The sequence below is a fragment of the Ochotona princeps genome, chromosome 10, assembly GCF_030435755.1.
Source record: "Ochotona princeps isolate mOchPri1 chromosome 10, mOchPri1.hap1, whole genome shotgun sequence".
NCBI classification, from domain to species: domain Eukaryota; kingdom Metazoa; phylum Chordata; class Mammalia; order Lagomorpha; family Ochotonidae; genus Ochotona; species Ochotona princeps.
The window spans coordinates 45,383,442-45,404,016 of record NC_080841.1 but is presented as its reverse complement, the minus strand read 5'-3'; the positions used below and the strand labels follow the sequence as shown (position 1 = coordinate 45,404,016).

Genomic DNA, 20,575 nt, shown 5'->3' with positions numbered 1-20,575 from the left:
CTGAGAGGAGGAGAGATAGACAGGAAGTGGAGCTGCCGGGATTAGAACCAGAGGCCATATGGGATCCCGGCACATTCAAGGCGAGGACCTTAGCCACTAGGCCACGCCGCCGGCCCCCAATCTTCTACTTTCACAGACAAACAGCTAGAGAGGCTTAAGAACCTGGCTAAGGTCAAAGAGATGGATGGTATCAACAGCCCTTTAAGAGTGCCCCAGTTAGGAAGAGTCCCATTAGAACACATGGCCACAGCCACATTGAACATATAAATATGTATTTATCAGATCTGAACCTACATCAAAAAAATAACAATAGCAATAGCAGCAAAACAAACACAGACATTTCCCCAGGAAAATCTGCTGAATAAAAATGAGTGTGATCTAGGCACGACCCTTGAAAAAAAAAAGCAGTGTTGACATTATCCTGAGCAATACCCTGAAGACACAGAATTGGAAAAAATAACTCTTGGAAAACTAGTACATGCAGCTCCACAACGAAGCTAAAGCTTGCAACTGCATAAAAATAAATCTTCACTTCTAAACAGCAATTTAAACAAGATTCTCAAGTGTTGTGTGTATGCATGACAGACTATTTTGACACAAGACAGCACTAATGACCAATCAGCTCATTATCACAACCACATGCATCAAGGATGAGCGCTCTAATTGAAGTGGAGTTTTTACCTTGGGCGGCTTCACTTCCTGAGCTGATTGGCGCCACACTCCACAGTGTCTGCTGGAAGGCAGCATCCACATGCAAGCTGCCGTTACCATAAGACAGGTGCTGTATCAGGAGGAAAAGGAGGCATTGCTTCAGGCTCTAGTTAGTTTTAATAAGTAAGGGCTTCTGGCAACTCAAGCTCTGCACTATAGATTTGAATATGTCTATGCAAAGAGAACATCTATTACAACTCTGCCACTCAAAAATTGAAGGCTGGTGGCAATAAACAGTAAGAGTTCCTATCTGACTTCAGGTTTGAAGCTTCATTTTGAGTTACTAATTTAAGCCAGTAATCAGAAAATGTACAAATAAATATCACTGTGATAGTTTTTCTACAGTGACACAGGGGAAATATATTTGACCAATGTACTTTATGAAATCCTTTAGGAACTGTTACTTGCATTAGATGGCAATGCGTTTAATGGTTATCTATAAGTAAGCTATTAATTTTCTGGAAATGATAGAAATTTCATGTTTTCCATCTAAATATAGAAATGTACTAAAATCATACAACTTGCTTCCTGCAGAATATTGAACTATGAGTTACCAAATCTGAATAAAAAAATAAAATCATAAGCACAGCAATTGTCATGTTTACTCATCAATACGGGGTCTTCACTTTTGTACAGTTCTGAAAAGGTAAAGGTATCCTTTCACATTAGAACATAAAACAGCAAAACTGAGGAAAGGTATTCTCCAGGTAAATAATTCACAATTATATTTACAGATAAGTGCCTTTATTCCTTCAAAATCATATCCCAGCATCAAGCACAAGTAGCTGAGGCAGGAGCTGTGATGTTAGGTAAAGCTGTACACAGCAACCTCCTCCACCACGACACATCTTCTAGAAGAGATGGTGCCAATTAGTCCTCCAGAGGAGCTTAATCCACTGAACACTACAAGAGATGTGTGTGTGTGTGTGTGTGTGTGTGTAGGTGTATGTGTGTGTCACATTCTCTGTGTGTCTGCCTTTTAATTGAACTGAAAATAAGAAAAAGATATTAAAAGCCCCCAAACACCCATGTGAATTAATTTCTTGATGCAAGCTGCAGATGAAGAAACAGTTTCCAGAGGCAAGGAGAGTTACCCAGGCCCATTAGTTACCAGGTTTTATACTAATGAATGAATACATATGAAACTCAACTTTACTCAAGATTTAGTATGTGATAATGTATGACATATTCTAACTGCCTCTATTTCAAAATCCTTTTACTAATTTACTGCTTGCTATTTCAATTTCTCTAGGTTTTTTTAAGATTTATATTTACTTTTATCTCCAGATCTTTTTAACTGATTCAGCCATAGAAATCCTTGGATCATCAGCACCATACTCTCTGTCCCCACTACTAATAAACTCCAGTGGAAATCTGAGACCACAACCAACCATCCCTGGGTAGATATCTTACCTTGTGGTTTAGATGCCAATTAGTATACCACATGCTACATATAAAACATGAGTTTAACTGCCAGTTCCAGCTCCTGACTTCAGCTTCCTGCTAATACAGCCTTCAGCAGGCTTAAGGGATTATGTTCCTCTCCTTCATGCTGGAGATGTGGCCTGCGGTCCCAGTTCTTGCCTTAGCACAGCCCTGGCTGTTGCAGGCATGTAGGGTAATGAATCAACAGCTATAAGTATATCGATCTATCTTTTTTACCCTTTAATTCCCACTCCTTCCTTCTCAAATAAAAATATAAAACATGAACCATCTTTACATTGAAAAGAACCTCCTTTATCATTTCTAACCTACGCAGTAACATTTATTTATTTTGTCACAGTATATTTCACACAGTTCTACATGCATTTGGTTTGCTTTTTCACTAATGTAAGGACCAAAATCAAGTATAATGTGTTCTGGGTCTTCTTGTTTCTGCTACATGCTAGGTTAACAGAGATCGACAGTAAAATCATTAATTTAATTACCAAAGTAAAGTAAAACTGTAACAAACTCATCGGCTGTTTCACAGTTTTATAAAAAGATTACAAGGGGGTTAGCCTTGTGGCACAGTATAGAAAGCCTCAGCTTCCAATGCTGGCATCCCATATGGGCACTAGCTAAGGTCCCTACTGCTCCACTTCCAATCCAGCTCCCTGCTGATGCACCTGGGAAAGAAGTGGCAGATAGCTCAAATACTTGGACCCCTGCGCCCACAGGGGAGACTCAGAAGAAGCTCTTGGCTCCTAGTGTAAGTCTGACTAGTCCTGGTCATTGTGGTCACTTAGGGAGCAAACTAGCAGAGGGAAGATCTCTTTCTCTCTCGCTCTCCCTCTCTAACTCTGCCTTTACACTAAATAAATCTTTTATTACGATTTTTAATGTTATCAAGAAAGAGAACTTTAACTAAAATATACCTAGGAAATTATTTGCTAACCTTAGTTAATAGCAATGAAAATACTATATATAGTGCTTTTTAATCCAAAGCATATCAAAATTCATTATGTCATTGTTTCCTCACAGCAAACTTGACGCTATATCTGATTATTAGCATCAACATTGATTTACAAACGAGGAAACCAAAGCCCAAAGAATTACATGACTTGCTTCGGTAGTTAGTGACAGAATCAATATTAAAAACATGGGCTCCTGTGAGGTTCCAAATTGTTTTCTCCTTCAGTGCACAGAGATGTCCTTTTGTCAAATAAACTGTGCTACAGAGTTGAAAGCACAAGTTGTACAACACAAACAAAAAAAGTGAACAGCTTATACCAAGATCAAAATAAAATTTGTCCAGTTTACATACTGAAAAGTGTACTAAGTATTGGTTTGCAAGTACAACAATAATTTAAAATGTACATCTGATCAAAATGCATCAGCTCAACAAAGAACACATGCACATATTTCCACCTAATAAAATGCTAACACTTCATATTTTCCAGTGTCTGATTCATGTGCTATGTCGTTGGTTTCTGATCATTCACTTTGATGTCTAGAAATTTTTATGTGGCTATTTATGTAAAGATTACAATTCCCAGTTTTTTTATTACTTTAAAATACTTTATTTCAAAGTTGACAAAGTATTAGATTTTAATTTTCTGCAAATTTCCAAATGTGACTAGTCTGTAAGTAAAACCACAACCCATAAATAAGCTGGCCTCATAACCAAAATAAAAATATCAATAATGACAAATGAAAGAGCTTCTTCAATCTCCCACTTCTATCCTATATCCTTTGAAACTCTGCAATGACAGCCTCAAACTATTTTTTATTTTGTCGCATTTTTTAACATGGTACTATCTCTCACATTAATTTGCTTTCCTAAATATCAAAATAGGTAATCAACAAGATTATTAATTTAGCCTTTTCATGGGGCACAAAATAAAAACCACAGAATTTTGATTTTGTAATTAAATCAAATTTACATTCTATTAATACAACCATCAATAAGCACTCTCAATATCATGAACATTCACATCAAGGACATTAAGAAAGCTCAACTCCACAGACCCAGGAAGCTACATTTACTGTCCTGTCACATTAACTTCCTACTAACACAGACTTATTTTTATGTAACTCAAATAGAGATGCACAGTTGCTTATAAACTGTTTTCCTAAATCAGTTGTAATATAACCCTAAACAGATCATTTTATTGGCCTGTCATTTATCATATTGCAAATCCATGACTGTACTTTACACACTTACCAGATACCTTTCAGAGGACACGCTGACTAAAATGAGGTCATCTCCAACTCGCACTTTCTCTCCCTCTGAGCGCTGCTTCGAAGCAGGATGTATTGTCCACCAGCAAGCCTCACCTGCACAGTGGTAGGATAAGGAACTCAGAGAAACACATCTTCCTTTAAAATCTAGTGTCCTTTGCAGTAACTCCACTCACATAATTTTCAAAACCTTAAGGTTTCATGCAGATTAATCTTAGACCATAAAATCAGAAAAGTTAAGCCAAGTCAGCATAATATAACACATAATGAACTGCAAGGTTTCTCCTCATAGTCTTGTGTCTAAGTGCTCAGAAAGGCTAGTACCTTTTTCTGCCAGTAAGAATTACTTTGTTTATACTAGCAAAGATCAAATTCCCCAATCTGATTTGATGCGTTCTTTATACAAATCACATGCTTTTTTCACTGTTACTATTGCTCTCTGGGAAAACAGCCAGTTTGTTGCCACTTAATTTCAAAACACATTTGAGGTTTTGTGATTTGACATCTACACAGTATCTATTTTTAACAAAAAGAGAGAGAGAGAATCTCAGTAGACTTGGGATTCCCATTGAAAAAAGGACATAAAAGTACTGTCACCTAAAAATCTTACTCATCTTGTCCCATTTGCCTTGTTGTGTTATTGCAAAATATATAGCTTCTATTAACCTAAGTGCAAAATTTAAGAAAATTTTACCACAGGATAGAGTATGAAAAGACTGTACATACATTACATCAAGTCAAGCATAATTCTTATGAGGCATGAGTACATTCCTCATTCTTTAGCCCCATTAACTATGGCAAATGCTTACACACTCATATTTCAATTTGTTCCCCCTTACTTTAAAAAGCTAAATAATTTTTTAGTTCAAACACTAAAGGTAGTGCTTTCATAACATTTGTTATAAAATAGTTATCATTCTCTCCCTTTACTCTGCTTTATTTTTTTTCCATAACCCATTTCTCTTAACTACACAGTGCCAAAATGTAAATTTCGTAACAGCAGGGACACATATATTTTGTTTACTGGGGTTTTCACAGATCTTTCTAGCATGTTTTAAGTACTCAATCAAGTGCATGAATGAGTAAACTTATTATCAAATAATACTTCTTCAGCATTATTATGAACGGTATGTCTAACATAAACCACAATCTGTCTTAACTCGAGTGTCACTTCACCCACTCAAAATACATTTTCAGAGTTGGAGAAATTTTTTAGTCTTTCATTCAAGCAATATAATAACTTTTTTTAATGATGTCTCAGCAGTTGTGGATATGGCACTGAACAAAGAAGAAAAAAAGCATCTCCCCTATAAGTCTAACTCTGATTAAGGAAGGCAGACAATGCATCATAAACATAATTAATAATTCAGTAATTCATAGTAACTAAGGAGTTATGAAAAACAGAGAAGAAGGAGATCACAACGTAAAGTGACTGACTTCACTATTACATAATTACAAGGCAAGAAAAAAATTCTAGATGACATCAGATTTTTTTGAAGGAAAAAACATGAAGTTTTTCATTTAACTGTGTTGAAATATGCTAAAATTACAATACCAAAAATAGAGAAATAATATAGTCTCTTTAAAATAAAATAAAAATCCAAATAAAATATTCCTTTTGATGATACCTGGAATGCCAGGAATTTCTTAGGCAAAATGAGGTGCTTTTCTGGGAAAACAAATAGCTGGGCTGGTAAATTCAGCTTTAATGTTAACGATTCATTTGTGAAAAATGTAGAGAAAATCATAAGTTTTTTTAAATTCATTTTAGGGGGTATTTTAAAGAAATGATGGAGGGATGAAGTGGTAACTTGAACTTTCCCTTGAAAAGAACAACTTAACAGTTGGACTGTTTGCTTCCATTGCTTTTTCTACTAAACTATTTTTCTTTTTTTTTTTTAACAAGTCCATAGATGTTCACTGTAAAAGATAAAAATGAGCAAGTACTACAGAGGTATAAAGAAACAAATGTAATGTAAAATTTTCAGATCACTGAGAACAGTAACCCAAATACAAGGATTTCCTTTTTTGACTCTCCAGAAGAATTTTCTAATATGAAATATCATGGAAAAACAGAATCTAAAGATGAGTTTATTCTAATGTAATTTCTATCGGGATAAATAGGTAGCATAATACCCTGTCATCTGAAAAAATGAAGAGATTCTCATATTCTTTGCTTTTTTAAAAAATTATTTTACCTATTTGAAAGGCAGAATTACAGAGAAGAGAAAACATAGGGAGACAGATCATGAATCTGCTGCTTCACTCCCCAAATGGCGGCAACACTGGGGCCTGACCAGGCCAAAGCTAGGAGTCAGGAACTCCAACCTGGTTTCCCAAGCACAGCGGCCCAAGCACTTGAGCCATCCTCTGCTGCTCTCCCAGCTGAATTAGCAGGGAACTGGATTGGAAACACATTTGGAATTCAGACTATCACCCATGTGGCATCACAGGTGGCAGCTTAACCCCATGCACCACAACACAGGCCACAAGATTTTCATTCATTATCCTTTTCTGTGAAAACTGACACTGAATATGCTGTATTTTAATATGGAAGATATGCAATAACATTCAATAAATTAACCAATGTGTGTTAAGATGATTAATGCCAAGAAAATTATAAGAGATAATTTTCTATCAAGTCTAGTATGAATATCCAACATCCAACTAATTTGGGGGGAACAACCAGGGATAATACAAGCTTTCTCATGATATTAAAAACTTTAATTAGAAAGTCATTCTTTTGTTCCTGATTATGTGATGCATCTCGAACCATCAATTCTCACATGACTTTTTCTAGTCCATACCCTGGCCAGCAGTCTCTAAACATAGCTTCATTTGCACACAATGCTTACCTGTAGTGTCCTCTTGCAAGCCAACATCAAAAGCCAGTTTGTCAGTGGAAGACCGAGAAGTGGAGAGGCAGCACAAATACTTGGAAAAAAAAAACCAGTAAGACTGTATAGGCACATCATCCTTACTCTGACATGTTATTTGGTAACCTTCTATCTCTGTTGAGTCAACTTTTCTAAAACTGTAAATTCCATGCAAAGTCTAGGCTTTTAAGTACTTGTGCCACAAAACAGTACTTACACCCAGCATGCAATACAAACAAAAGTAGAAAGGAAATGGGTTATTTCCTCTCTTGAAAGACTGAGGGAATGTGCTGTCAGTATAAGAAAACAAAAAAGTGGGGATGTGTTTATACATCTCCCATTTCATGTAATATTCACAATTATCAGTAAAAGGACAACGGGAGGAATCTTTATTCCAAAGCAAAATTGTACAAATGATTCACTTTTATCTTACACTTTTATTTGCATTTTAAAACCTGACTCATTTGAACTCATCCTAAATTGATGCTGGTATGCAGAATGTTGCCCTACAAACTTTATCCTATTGCATAACCGTGTGTATCTTATCCTAACAGTGACCCAACTTTCAGACAGCCATTTTCTAAGGGAAATCTGATCTTAGGTTTCCCTAACTGTATTTTCACCAAGTTAAAGTTTAAGATCATTCTTCAGGCCAACTCCCTGACCCTCACAACAGCTTCAAAATTCTTACGTGTTACAAGGAGAAGGACACAAAGATGAATGTGATGGGAGCTAAAACACTTAATAACTTACGGTAAGCAGGTGTACTGTTGGTAACAACAGGAGTCTTGTTAGGGGTACAAGGGACAATACTGAGAATTTAATAAGCCAAACCATAGTAACCCCTCAGAATTATTGAACAATCAATGCAAAGACTGAAAAGAATTACTACTACAAACAGGGCCCATCCAGGTAGGTGGGTTTCCTTAAGTGTGAGAATGCAGGTAAAATACATCTTTATTTTTTGTTTATTATTTTAATTTCATTAAGAATGACTTTAATATTTCACAGTTATGATGTTGGCTATAGATTTCATATTGATATTATTTATCATTGAGGAAATCCTCATCAATGCTTACTTTTTATTAGGAATGGATGCTCAACTTTATTAAAGATATTCTTCAGAATGTTTGTTATCTGACCTATTCATGTGATGCAGCACACTAATGGAAATTGTATTACTGATTTCAGAAGGATACTTTTTAATAATCTCTTATAATTCAATAAAGGTCTAACAAAGATGTAATACAAAGTATTTGCAGAATATGATACTTCAAAGGGTATGGAAAATGAAATTGAAAGAAAGGTGTATCTTCATTAACTTTTAATATTTATTAAAAACACAGATATATGTTGATTTAATACATAGGAAATAAAAAATGAGAAATTGGAGCCAGAAAGGAACCCAATGGGTAACAAGCATAAGAAGAAACAATTGCGGGCTTGGCAGCGTGGCCTAGTGGCTAAGGTTCTCGCCTTGATCCCATATGGCCGCTGGTTCTAATCCCGGCAGCTCCACTTCCTCTCTATCTCTCCTCCTCTCAGTATATCTGACTTTGTAATGAAAATAAAATAAATCTTTAAAAAAAAAAAAAAAAAGAAGAAACAATTGCTGTAAAAAAAAAAAGATACCTACTTAGGAAACAAAAGAACTAAGTGAATAAGATTGACATGAGAGCTCACAGGTAGATTCTCCTTTAATCTTATATGATAATAAGGACATTTGAAGTCTCCAATAAGATAACTATTTAAAACAGAATCAGATAAGAGAAATATTTGTTTCTTATACTTCTAAATCTCTACCAATAGTAAAATCGTAACTATAGGGGTCACATTCATACAATGGTAGAACTGCAGGGCCTTAATCATCTGTTTCACAGTACTTATAAATGAAAAAAATATAAATAAATCAGGTACGAAGATTTCAGAGATTACATACAACAAAATCATGAATACCACTGTTTAAATATTACCAATAATTCTCGATTACGCATCCCCAAATGAACAAGCAGAATCAAATAAAATAAATAAACATGTCTATTTACCATGCCACTGTAGGAATGACGCAGCAGTATGGCATGTCCATAAAGGAGTGTTCGATGGCCACCACCTTGAGCAGTCTGAATTAAAAGAGAAAGAGGAAGAGGACAAAAACACACAAAAAGAATACTTAACAAAGTTAATATCATTCTTTTTAACATTCAAGGAAAGTTAAGTGCCAAAGGATGAATTAATAGCCACATCAGAATAAAATACTGTGGAAATACTTAAATTAGAACCAGTCAAGAACAACTCAAATGTAGGGTTAGCATTTAATCCAATTCTTGAAGAAGGGTTTCAGTGAAGAATTACCATAATCCATAGTAATTTATTATAGTTTACATAGCTATTACCTAGGTTCCTGTTATGTAATGGTCCCTAAGTATAAGAAGCATGGTACCTTGGCCACCACTATATTGTCTATCTAAATGCCAGGCAACAACAGCAACTAAGTTCATGATGGTTCAGTAACTCAATCTTTCTAAAATACATACCTGATATATAATCTCTTAAAGACTTCTCACTCTGAACAATTTCCTTCTAGGAAACAGAGGAGTGTTTCTTAAATTGTGGCATTGCTGTGAATCACCTGGAGAACATGTTTGCTGAAACACAGATTCCTGGGTGGGTCTCAGCACTAAGACTATGTGCCAACACGTGTGAGAAATTTAAAGGCCAGTCTCATTTCAGAAATTCCCAGGTGTTGCTGATGCTGCTCTGAATTCTGGGCTCCTGGCATCAGCCTAAGCAGTCCTGGCCTTTAGGGGAGTGAAGCAGAAGGTTCATGTATTTCCTCTCTCACTCTTTTCGTGTGCCTGTTTTGTGTCTTTCCCTTTCTGCCATCTATTTGTCAAATAATAATTCTTACAGAAATTAAATTACAAAAAAAAAAGGACAAAAAAACCCCCACCAGATTTTCTCTTTGACTTACTATGGCCAAGAATAACTTATACATTTTTTTCTGTAGTTTTTTCAAGAGGAAGAATATTATGTAATAGTGTAAAAATAAACACATATGAGTGGATTTTGAAAGATCAAATCTTCCAACAAAATCCAAGCAACACTCCTCTATATATTTTAAGCAAATCTCCTTTTAATTCTTTAATATTATTTTAAGGTAATACTAGTAAGAATTTCCACACTTCTAAGGTTTCCAAGATTTGAAAAAAAAAATGCCCATTACAGAATCTATTTTATAAGAAAAAGATTTCAGAGTCCAGAGTGCTCACCATTACAGCTTTCAATTGACTGGGATGATACTCTGCTGGCTCTGTCTTCAGACCAGAAAGGGTATACCTAAGAAGCCATTGAACTTGACTGGACAATGAGATGCTGGACTCTATGTTTGGTACATGCTTGCAATGGGGGAATCTCAACTGAACTTGAGCTGTGGTTATGCAACAAGGTGGAGGAATCCACCATGGTGGGAGGGTTTGGGGAGGGGTGGGGAGAACCCAAGTACCTATGAAACTGTGTCACATAATACAATGTAATCAATGAAATAAAAATAATAAAAAAAAGAAAAAGATTTCATTTAAATACATATTTATATTTTTATGTTGACTTAGGGCAGAAACTACAAAACATAAATTTATGAAAGCAATAAAGGAGATCAACTAAAGAGGAAATTACAGACTGGTTAAATCTTATTTGGTTTCCTTGTACTCTGCATTCTTTAAATATGTTTATAATATATAGTTTCCTATTAATAAGTCCTATTATTGGTTGAAGGCATTTATTAACCACATATCATCTAAATAATTAAACATTTCTTTTTTTTCTAACCTTTCCATGCATAAATTGCATACTAGTCAAAACAGGATATTACAGTTGTTCTGAGTTGTTTTTAATTTTAATCAGTCATCCTCTGCAAGAGGATTTCCTCTGCCTACTATAACATACTAGTTTAGATATTAATACAATGAAATATTAAAAAGGGGCTTACTAATTCAGGCATTACTAAACCACATCCCGACTACTAAAACTTACAAACCACAAGATAATTAGAGTAACATAACTTCTTCCCAAGTGCTCACATACATCAGCCAAAAAGCTTGTAAGTTTATCTTTTCCGTAGTAATACTTGGAAAGCTGCAGTTAGTTGGTACAGGGAGAAAAAAACTCCTATGTGCACAAACCTTATTATCTCCTGAGAATGATTTGCCAAGGGAAATGTGAACAGCACATTATGCTCAGGAGCAGCACAGGAGGTAAGAGGCTGGTGCCTCCACCTATATGCACGTCCCAAGAAGCAGCAGAGCCTCCAGCACTCCACCAGCTTTAACTAACAAGTCACACAGCAGGTCTCAGAACAAGTAGAAGAATTCAGTACGAAATACAGACACCTGGCAAAGCCAGGATAACACGGGTCCAGACAACCACCTGACGCCAAATGTGGGCTCACTTGTGATGGTGTCCTAACAAAAGTCTCTGGAGAAACAACAGATGAGACTAAAACAGCAGTAACTCATCACTGTTTACTTTTGGGAAGCAGAAATATGTTCCTACAATCCGAAAGTATCCAGTTTTGTTTCTAAAAGGTTTATCCCTTTTTGGGGATTAAATTCAAAGCAAATGACCATTCTTTTCCTTTTAAGTGGTTTCAATCACTATAATTGCATGCATGTGCCTTCCTCCTAATCAAATTCCAACACAACCTGACCACCCAATGTAGGTGTGAAAATCAACCACTGATAGTATGGACTCCCAGCAAGAAGAAATTACACCCTAATTAAAATGCTGTCAGCTTATCACCTGGTTTAAATTGAATCTACTGTAACACTAACTTTCTTATTGATCTTCACATGAATATTCACTTGCCAAAGAGCCTAGGATAATCTGTTTCAGTTAAATATTCAACTTACCATTCCCCAAGAAGTGGACATGAAATAAGTTAGGGAATTGGAGTAAGGATGAAGTGACAAACATGGTATTCTCAAATTAAGCAAGAAAAAATGAAGCAAAAATTTTCTACCACACATATCCCAAAATAACCAGGATTTCTACCCTTGAAATCCTTCTGCATATATGTCTACAATGATATAACCATATGTTTATTTTTTGTTTCTCTTCACAATCATTTTATTTTTCTATTTCATTGAGAAGTGAGAATAGGTTGATCTTCAGATTTCCAAGTGTAAGAATTTCCTATTACATTTATACAAGACTCCATAAACATATACACACATGCTATAATCCTTACAGTGAATAATCTAAATTAGAAATCCATAAAAATATTCTAGTAGCAGAAATTCTTACTGATGGCTAATATAATGGCATCCTGATAGATTTTTAAAATGTGGTTGCTATATTTAAATTTAAGAATTTCAGAGTTTAACCTCTAAAAGGTTTATAAGTGAAGGAAACCTCCATGAATTAAAAAAATTAAGAAAGTATAATCAAGCTAAGAAAAAGAGCACTACATTATTATAACAGAGGACCCAATGTCTTACCTTCATCATAAATTTCTGTAGGAGCATAAGGAAAAGAGAAAAAAGATATTAAACATTAATCATTTCAGACACTTAAAAATTTAGACTCCATTATTCTAAATGGAATATGTGAACAACAAACATAACACTCACTGTGTCCCAACAAACTTAGTATCAACTACATGCTAGAGAAAGGCCGTAGCAAGCAAAACTCATTTAAAAACATTCTTAGTTTGTCCTCTTTCTGTGCAAACATGCCACTATATTTTAATGTGTGAATTAATCTGCAACATATCCAGCCAAGAGAAAAGGTATTATCTTAAAGTTATCTGCAGATAATGCTTACAAAAAACTTTCATCTTTATAATTAAAATGCAACACTATAAAAAGTGATTAATTTTAGTAAAAGTAGTGAATTAGAAACAGGTAAAATGGACTTCCAACTAGTATGCAGCAAAGTATTACTCATATTTCATGCAAAAAACAACAAACAATTCCAAAGACATTAAATTTTGTGAGAGATAAATTTCAAAAAAATAATGAAGACACGGCTCATTTTCTTTTAACATGACAGTCTCCTCTCATGAATTACATCAGAATAGCTTTATTTCTTCTAGAAATCATGATATCTACCCTTCATTTTTATTTAGGCCTTTAACATTCATTTGATTTCTCACTCTTAGTAGAGATTACAGATTTTTAAAGAAATAGGAGATATAATGCCAAAGTTCTAACCTGGAGTAATTTACTTGTTAGAATCATGTTTAAGTTTTGTAGAGAAAAATTTGCATATTCATATTTGAAGAAATCAACAAAAGTTTTTGGATATAAATATTTCTAAATAAAATAGTTGTTGCTCTGAAAAATACTGACTCACCAATTTGCATATTACTAAATAAAAATTTTGTTTAGACTAAATTTTTATTTTTAAGATTATAATTTGTAATGGAAATAATCATGTCATTCTTGTTTTATAAAATATAGCTGGATAATTAATTATATCTTATAGGTTTTATTAATAGCAACATCAGGAAGCTATTTTTTGAGGTGAAACTAACCAAGCACAAGGCCACACGTGGTCCATTAATGATGGATATATTAGCTAATGAGGAATTACAAAAATAACTTTCAACCTTAACTCAAAGAAACACTAAAGTACATCCTTTTGCTATGGGACATTGCCTAGATCCTTTTTCTATGGCACTTTATTTCTAAGTTACCTAGCTTTGGAAACTTAAGAAAAAAGGGTTCTCAGCTTGATTCTGAGAGATAGCTAAGATTTTAAAATTGTAGTAGGTAGAAAAAAATGATCAATAGAGATAGAAAAACCTCTTATCCAGAATTCCTAAAAACTGCACAATAATCAAAGGTGAAAATGTTCATCTATACAATGAGAAGGAACTGCATATGAAATGGACACATATAATTTTCAAAAAATTAAGAATACGAAAGATTATTTCCAGCATTACTGACATCAGTTTTATGTACCAATGATTTATTGACTTACACGCTAGACATTAACCAGCAATGTTGTATTAACAGATACTGCGAAAGGACCATACAAGGGCAAAGAAGAAAACAAATTCCATAAAAAATAAATGATGGATATGTAATTTTAATATAAATGGGAGCACTGCAGACGTGTGATGAAAAATCAACAAACAGAAAAAGAGTAACTGCTGCTCCTTTAAAAATTGATAACAAGCTATAAAAGGATAAATGCATACATAAGATAAAAATTGAAGGCATAGAAAAATCATATTTATGCTTACAAAAATTTTTAAAAGATTATTTTAGTCATGAAACTATAAGCTAAAACAGAATGAGAAATAATTATAAGGGCGATTATGGCGTAAGAATACAGCATTGATTATGACCTGCCTTATTTTTTTTTTGAATGATCATCATGAGATGATGATAAGAAACACAAAGGAAAATTTCAGTCCTTTTCGGTAAAACTGGAAGTGGCAGTAATTCAATCCCAGTTTTGATTTGATTACTTCAGAATGATATGTTGGATAAAGATCCAGACATCCACAAGAGCTGGCGAGTATAGCTATATATATGTTACATTATCAGGAAAATAAAACACTATGATTAAATTTCAGCACAAATATGTCACTCTTGAGAGCCAAAGGGAGCAAAACAGCTTTTGGTCCTTAGGCATCATTCATTGGATACAGAGTAAATCTGTAAGACCAAAGAGATTTTCTTAGCAATTACACATCATTATAAGCAGAAAACAAAGAGTAGCACTTAATTTTCAAATGTATAAACAAACACCGGACATCAAGAGAATGTATAATTGTATTCCATTTGTTACTGATGCAGAGAGAAATCACAATTCAGACAGTGTAGCAAAAGCTCATCTACCATAATTAAAACTCAGTTTGACCCTGTTTTTTTATTTATATTTAAATTTCATAAAAGTGAAAACTGATTTTAAATCAATACTTTTATATCAGCACATATTATAACTTATATGGAAATATCTTCCTAAAAGTATTATATAGGTAAGAAACTAGAAACAGGGCAACAACCATGGGGGTGGAGGTCAGGCAGCACTTGTCATTAAAAAAAAATGACAATCTGAGAAAGTAGGGCAAAATTAAGGCTCAGGACACTTACAGCATAAAATTACTAGTAAAGAGGAAATATGTCATACACTACCACAAACTATCCAAGCGAATTTAAGTTTTTTCTTCTTGGCTAACTGTTCTATGTATTAAAAAGTCAGGATTCTCCCTAGTTCTCTGACAAACTTTTCCTTTTTTAATAAGAAAATACTGGAAGAACTTGGTTATGTTGAAACACTACCACTAAAGACTTGGATTTATCAGTGCCTACATTTCATTAAAGATTTTTTCCATATTTTTTTAGGAGACAAAAGAAGTGCAACATTAACAATTCCAAGTCCCAACATATGAGTATGTCAAATACATGCTATCAAATACCATATGTGGATACATAATTATGAAAAAAAACCTCAACTAATGCTCTTATAGGAAAATAACCTACAAAAATAGTTAACTTTCTAGGGTTCTGTTGATGAAAATATGTCTGGACCACATTTACATGACATACATGCTAACTCTTGGTCTGAAAGCAATGTGACTTTCAGTCAATGGAAAAACTGTTACTATAAAATGATGTATCCCAGAGAAACAAAAGCTCATATGTCTTTCATGTTGATGATCTGCATTGCTACAAAAGTTTGAAAAGAATATATACTTTCAAAAGATCTGCAGCAACTATTGTCCTCTTCAGTCAACCACTATTTAGGAAACAGTAAATTTGGCATATAAATGTGTGTATATATATGTGCATGCATATATTTATCCAGTTCATTATAAGAATAAATGGAAATAATTTCGGAAAACTAGAATAATTATTAACATTTTTATCTCTGTGATACATGCGGGTAAGTCAAAGAGTTGCATAAATATACAAAATAGGAAGCAGATGAATTATCTCGGATTTTCTTCTCTTCCCAGCTTTACTCACTGAAGAAGTTTTCTGTAGCAAAAACATATTGACCTTTACACAGGATATATGGATAACAACAATCTAGAGATATATAAAGATTTCCCTGAATTCAGATCACCACACACATATAAAGATCTTCTATGGCATGATACAAAATATTCTATAGACATTTTTCAGACAATTTCAGACATGAGTAAAACTTGTTAACATGAAACCATTTTACAGGCCCTCACATAACAATAGTCATGTGTGAAAACCTTTTTTTTTAATGACTATTGAGTTAGGACCACGTGACACTATTATGTGTTTTAATAGTTAAAACACCTTTGAAACACTTTTCAAAAAAAAAAAACAAAAAGGAAGTGTAAATTCAAGCCATATCTGGTCTACAGTCAGTCCTCCAATACAATGTCATAATATGTTCCATCTTGTCTTGTCCCCACTCATGGCCTCCTATCCTAGGCCTGCATGCTGAATATCATCACTTCAGTTTAGAAAAGGACTGGGAGTAAAGGAGATGGGAAAAAAGCTAACTATCTTTTTAAAGCCAGGACTCAGATATACTGTTCTGGTTTTGTTTATTTGTTTGTTTTTTAAGATAGAAAGCAGCATTTGATAACTCAGAGGGCTTATGTTTGAAAAGGCACACATATGCTTGAACAGACACTGATTAAGAGAAATGACTGAAGGAAGGGAAAAATAAAGGGGAAAAACTGACCTTTGATGAGGCTATATAGAATTATGTAATCCAGTATTATAAAAATAACATTAACTTTATTAAACCCTGAAGGTGTTAATCTGGGACAGTCAGGTGTACTCTAAACAAGAAAGTAAAATATACAACTAAATGGTATACTTGTGTCAGAACAGAACAATGGCAGGTACTACAGTAATCTGAAATCACAAGAATTTCCCACCTAGGCCAAAACACTGGTTGCCAATCTAAGTACTGCCCCTAGATCACAACCCATTTGCCAGCTTTTGGTGGGGTGGGAAACAAAGAGGTAATATATCAGAGAGATGCTGGTAGACTCAGGGTCCTGCACCACCACCACCACCACCACCACCAAGATGGGCCTTGCCTCAAGCCTGACTACAATGTCTTCGGGAATACCTGTTCACAGGAGGTGGGATAGAACAGACTTGAGCCTGACCATGCACAGAGACTGGGAGGCAAGAGGCTGGCTGTATACTCTGGGGCTGCAACTGAGAAGGGGTTGTGACATCAATAAGCACAAGGATATACTGGACACAGCCTGGCTGGGAATACTGTAAATGTTAACAGATCCCAGGTTGGAGAAGCTCCCATTGATCAGCTGGTACTGATTTACTGAGCTACACCAAGAGAGCCACAGGTCAGAGATTTCAGGTATTACGAGCCCCCCAACAGAGACACCTGTCAAATGTTCCCAGAAAAGTCAACTTTATTGTTTTTTTAAGATTTATTCATTTTTTTTATTACAGCCAGATATACAGAGAGGAGGAGAGACAGAGAGGAAGATCTTCCGTCCAATGATTCACTCCCCAAGTGAGCTGCAACGGGCCGGTGCGCGCCGATCCGATGCCGGGAACCTGGAACCTCTTCCGGGTCTCCCACGCAGGTGCAGGGTCCCAATGCATTGGGCCGTCCTCAACTGCTTTCCCAGGCCACAAGCAGGGAGCTGGATGGGAAGTGGAGCTGCCGGGATTAGAACCGGCGCCCATATGGGATCCCGGGGCGTTCAAGGCGAGGACTTTAGCCACTAGGCCACGCCGCCGGGCCCAGAAAAGTCAACTTTAAACAAGTGGCAAAATTTACAAGCTATGATTTAAAAAAAAGATACTTCCCACCAATTCTGCCCTTTTCCTTCTTCCAATAACTCCTGATCATGCCAAAGCTTCAGACATGGATATGGGCATTAAGAATCTAGCAGGGTGAAAAGTAAAGTCTCTTCTCACAGGCACTCCCTCCAGGTCCATTTGTGGAAGCAGTCTCAGCTAACCCAGATATTAATTTGATTTAAATTCTTAGTGCCATATTATTACACAAGATAGGGCATTTTAATTAATGAAATGAGACTTGATATGACTTGATGTGACTGCAGGGTGCTTCACTCTGAATATTAGAGGTCATGGGATTCATTTTAATTTAACCTAAGGGACAGAGAATAAGCCCTTTACAAGGGTTTGAATAATTATGTAAGTGAGCAGAGGATTATGTAAGTTTGTATTGCTTTTCATGATTTATATATTACAGAACATGGATTTCTAATCATAAAAAAAATTTTAATTGTATAGGTCTCCAAAAACAAATAGAAAGAGCTCAAATTTAAAATTCATGAGGCCTTAGAGTAAGAATGATGGTTCAAAAAACGAACCCTGTCTTCAGTGCCAGTAACCACATGAGCACTGGTTCTAGTCCTAGCTGCTCTACTTCTTAGGTCCCTGCTTAAGGCGTAGGAAAGCACCAGTAGATGGCTCAAGTCCTTGAGCCCCAGCACTCATGTGGGAGATCTGGAGGCAGCTCTCTAGCTTCTGGCTTCAAATCTGTTGACCCCTGATCATTGCGGCCATTGGGGGACTGTTTCCAGTAGATGGAAGACCTTTGCCTCTCTGCTCGTAAATCTGCCTTTCAAATAAAACAAACATATTTTAAAAAATAATAAAATTCACATGACCAACATTGTGGTGTGGCAGGTAAACTGGCTGCCGGCGATGTATGCATCCCATATGGCACAAGTTTGAGTCCCAGCTGCTCCACTTCTGATCCAGCTCCCTGCTAATGCTCCATCAGAAGATGGCTCAAGTCCTTCAGACCCTGCCCAACATGAGAGACCCAAAAGAAGCTCCTGGCTTCCATTCTGCAGCAGGAATGGTTGAAGCCATTTAGGCAAATGAGTCTATGAGGAAAAGGTTCCCTCTCTGTTTCTCCCTGTCTCTGCAACTCATATGAAAAATAAATTTTCAAATAAAAAATTTTAAGACATAACAGTAGGATATAAAGATGTACCACCTATCAGTGTCCTAAAGTAAATCCAGCATTTATTTTTCTTTATATGGTATCTAAATGAACACATTTTCAGCATCAATATGTTTTACCATTCAGAATAATCATGTCTAAAAGATGAGTTTTCTTTTAGAAGCTAAAACACTATGTTGAGATGTCCACAGCCCATATTGGAGAGCTTGGATTTGTGTCTTGACTTTACTCCTGATTACAACTTCCTGTTAAATGTTCACCCTGCCACACTCGAGATGGTGACACAGTGCCTGCTACATGTGTAGGAGATTCAGGCTGAGTTCCAGCACCTGGCTTTAGCCTAAGTCCAACCCAGTCTGGTCACTTGAGAATTAAACCAGCAGATGACAACACTGTGTGTGTGTGTGTGTGTGTGTTGCCTACCCTTGTCAATCTCTATTTTCCTCTTCATGCCTCTCAGAGAAAAATATTTAATTACTATTAATCAGAGAAAAATATTTAAAAACAGTAAAGGAACAGTCAAATTTTAACCCAATGAGCGAGGAGATTACGGCTCATAAAGAGCGCACAAAAATCCATACATTTAGTCACTGGCAAAATAGGGTTATGATCTTCAACTCCATTATATTTCTAAAATACTCAATACTAAAGAGCAAACTTCAAGTATTTGCAATAAATAAAAAATAAGTTCCAGGTGTGTAATTATTATGAAAGTAACAATGAGAAAAGTAACAATGCAACAGAGCAGGAGCAACCAAATATACACAGCAGCAAAGGGGAATGTTTTTCACATACAGTGAAAGTATGTATTCTCTTTATTTCCTAAAGAATCAAAAGCAGCTTGAATGGTTGGTCAAGAATCAAGCTAAATACAGCACAGAAACATTTCAATGGAAGCAAAACAATGCTAAGACGACAGAATACAAAGGGATATGTTTGGGGATCTTGAAATTAGGGGAGTGGAGACAGAGGTGAAAATCTTGTTCCTCAGAACGAAGAGTCTTCCATTGCCAACTCAAAAAACAAAAGTGAATCAGGAATCACAAGTTTAATTACTGGCACAGAGGAAAATACGAAATTTCAAAATTGATTACTGTATAAAAATTGAAATGGCTTTGCTGGAAAGAGGTACAGGAAGAATGTAAATTATCCCCAGGAATAAAATAAAGTAGAACATGTCAAAAGTCACTATGATGTGATCAACACAAAAAGGTCAGGGACCGAGAACAGTCTGGGCAGATTCAGGCTGCAGCACCCGCTTATGCATCCGAAAACAGGGTATGGAGTGGGCTGGATCACAATCTTCACTGGCTCATACAAGGCCAAAATAGAGGGGCAAGCTATGCCGGGCAAGGGCCTAACACCCACTGACATGTACGAGACCTGGGTCTGGGAGTGAGCCAACTGGG

General features: G+C 35.6%; 1 protein-coding gene across 1 annotated transcript in view; it reads right to left on the bottom strand.

Annotated features, from left to right (window-relative positions):
* The window catches only part of RYR2 (ryanodine receptor 2), a 663,784-nt gene that overhangs the window by 373,054 nt on the left and 270,155 nt on the right, over positions 1-20,575 (bottom strand). The window contains exons 5-9 of the mRNA XM_058669392.1: positions 12,743-12,757; positions 9,296-9,370; positions 7,230-7,308; positions 4,358-4,470; positions 682-781 (exon numbers count right to left, since the gene is read on the bottom strand). Of these exons, the coding sequence (XP_058525375.1) occupies positions 682-781; positions 4,358-4,470; positions 7,230-7,308; positions 9,296-9,370; positions 12,743-12,757 (382 nt within the window). The remainder of the gene's footprint in view (positions 1-681; positions 782-4,357; positions 4,471-7,229; positions 7,309-9,295; positions 9,371-12,742; positions 12,758-20,575) is intronic.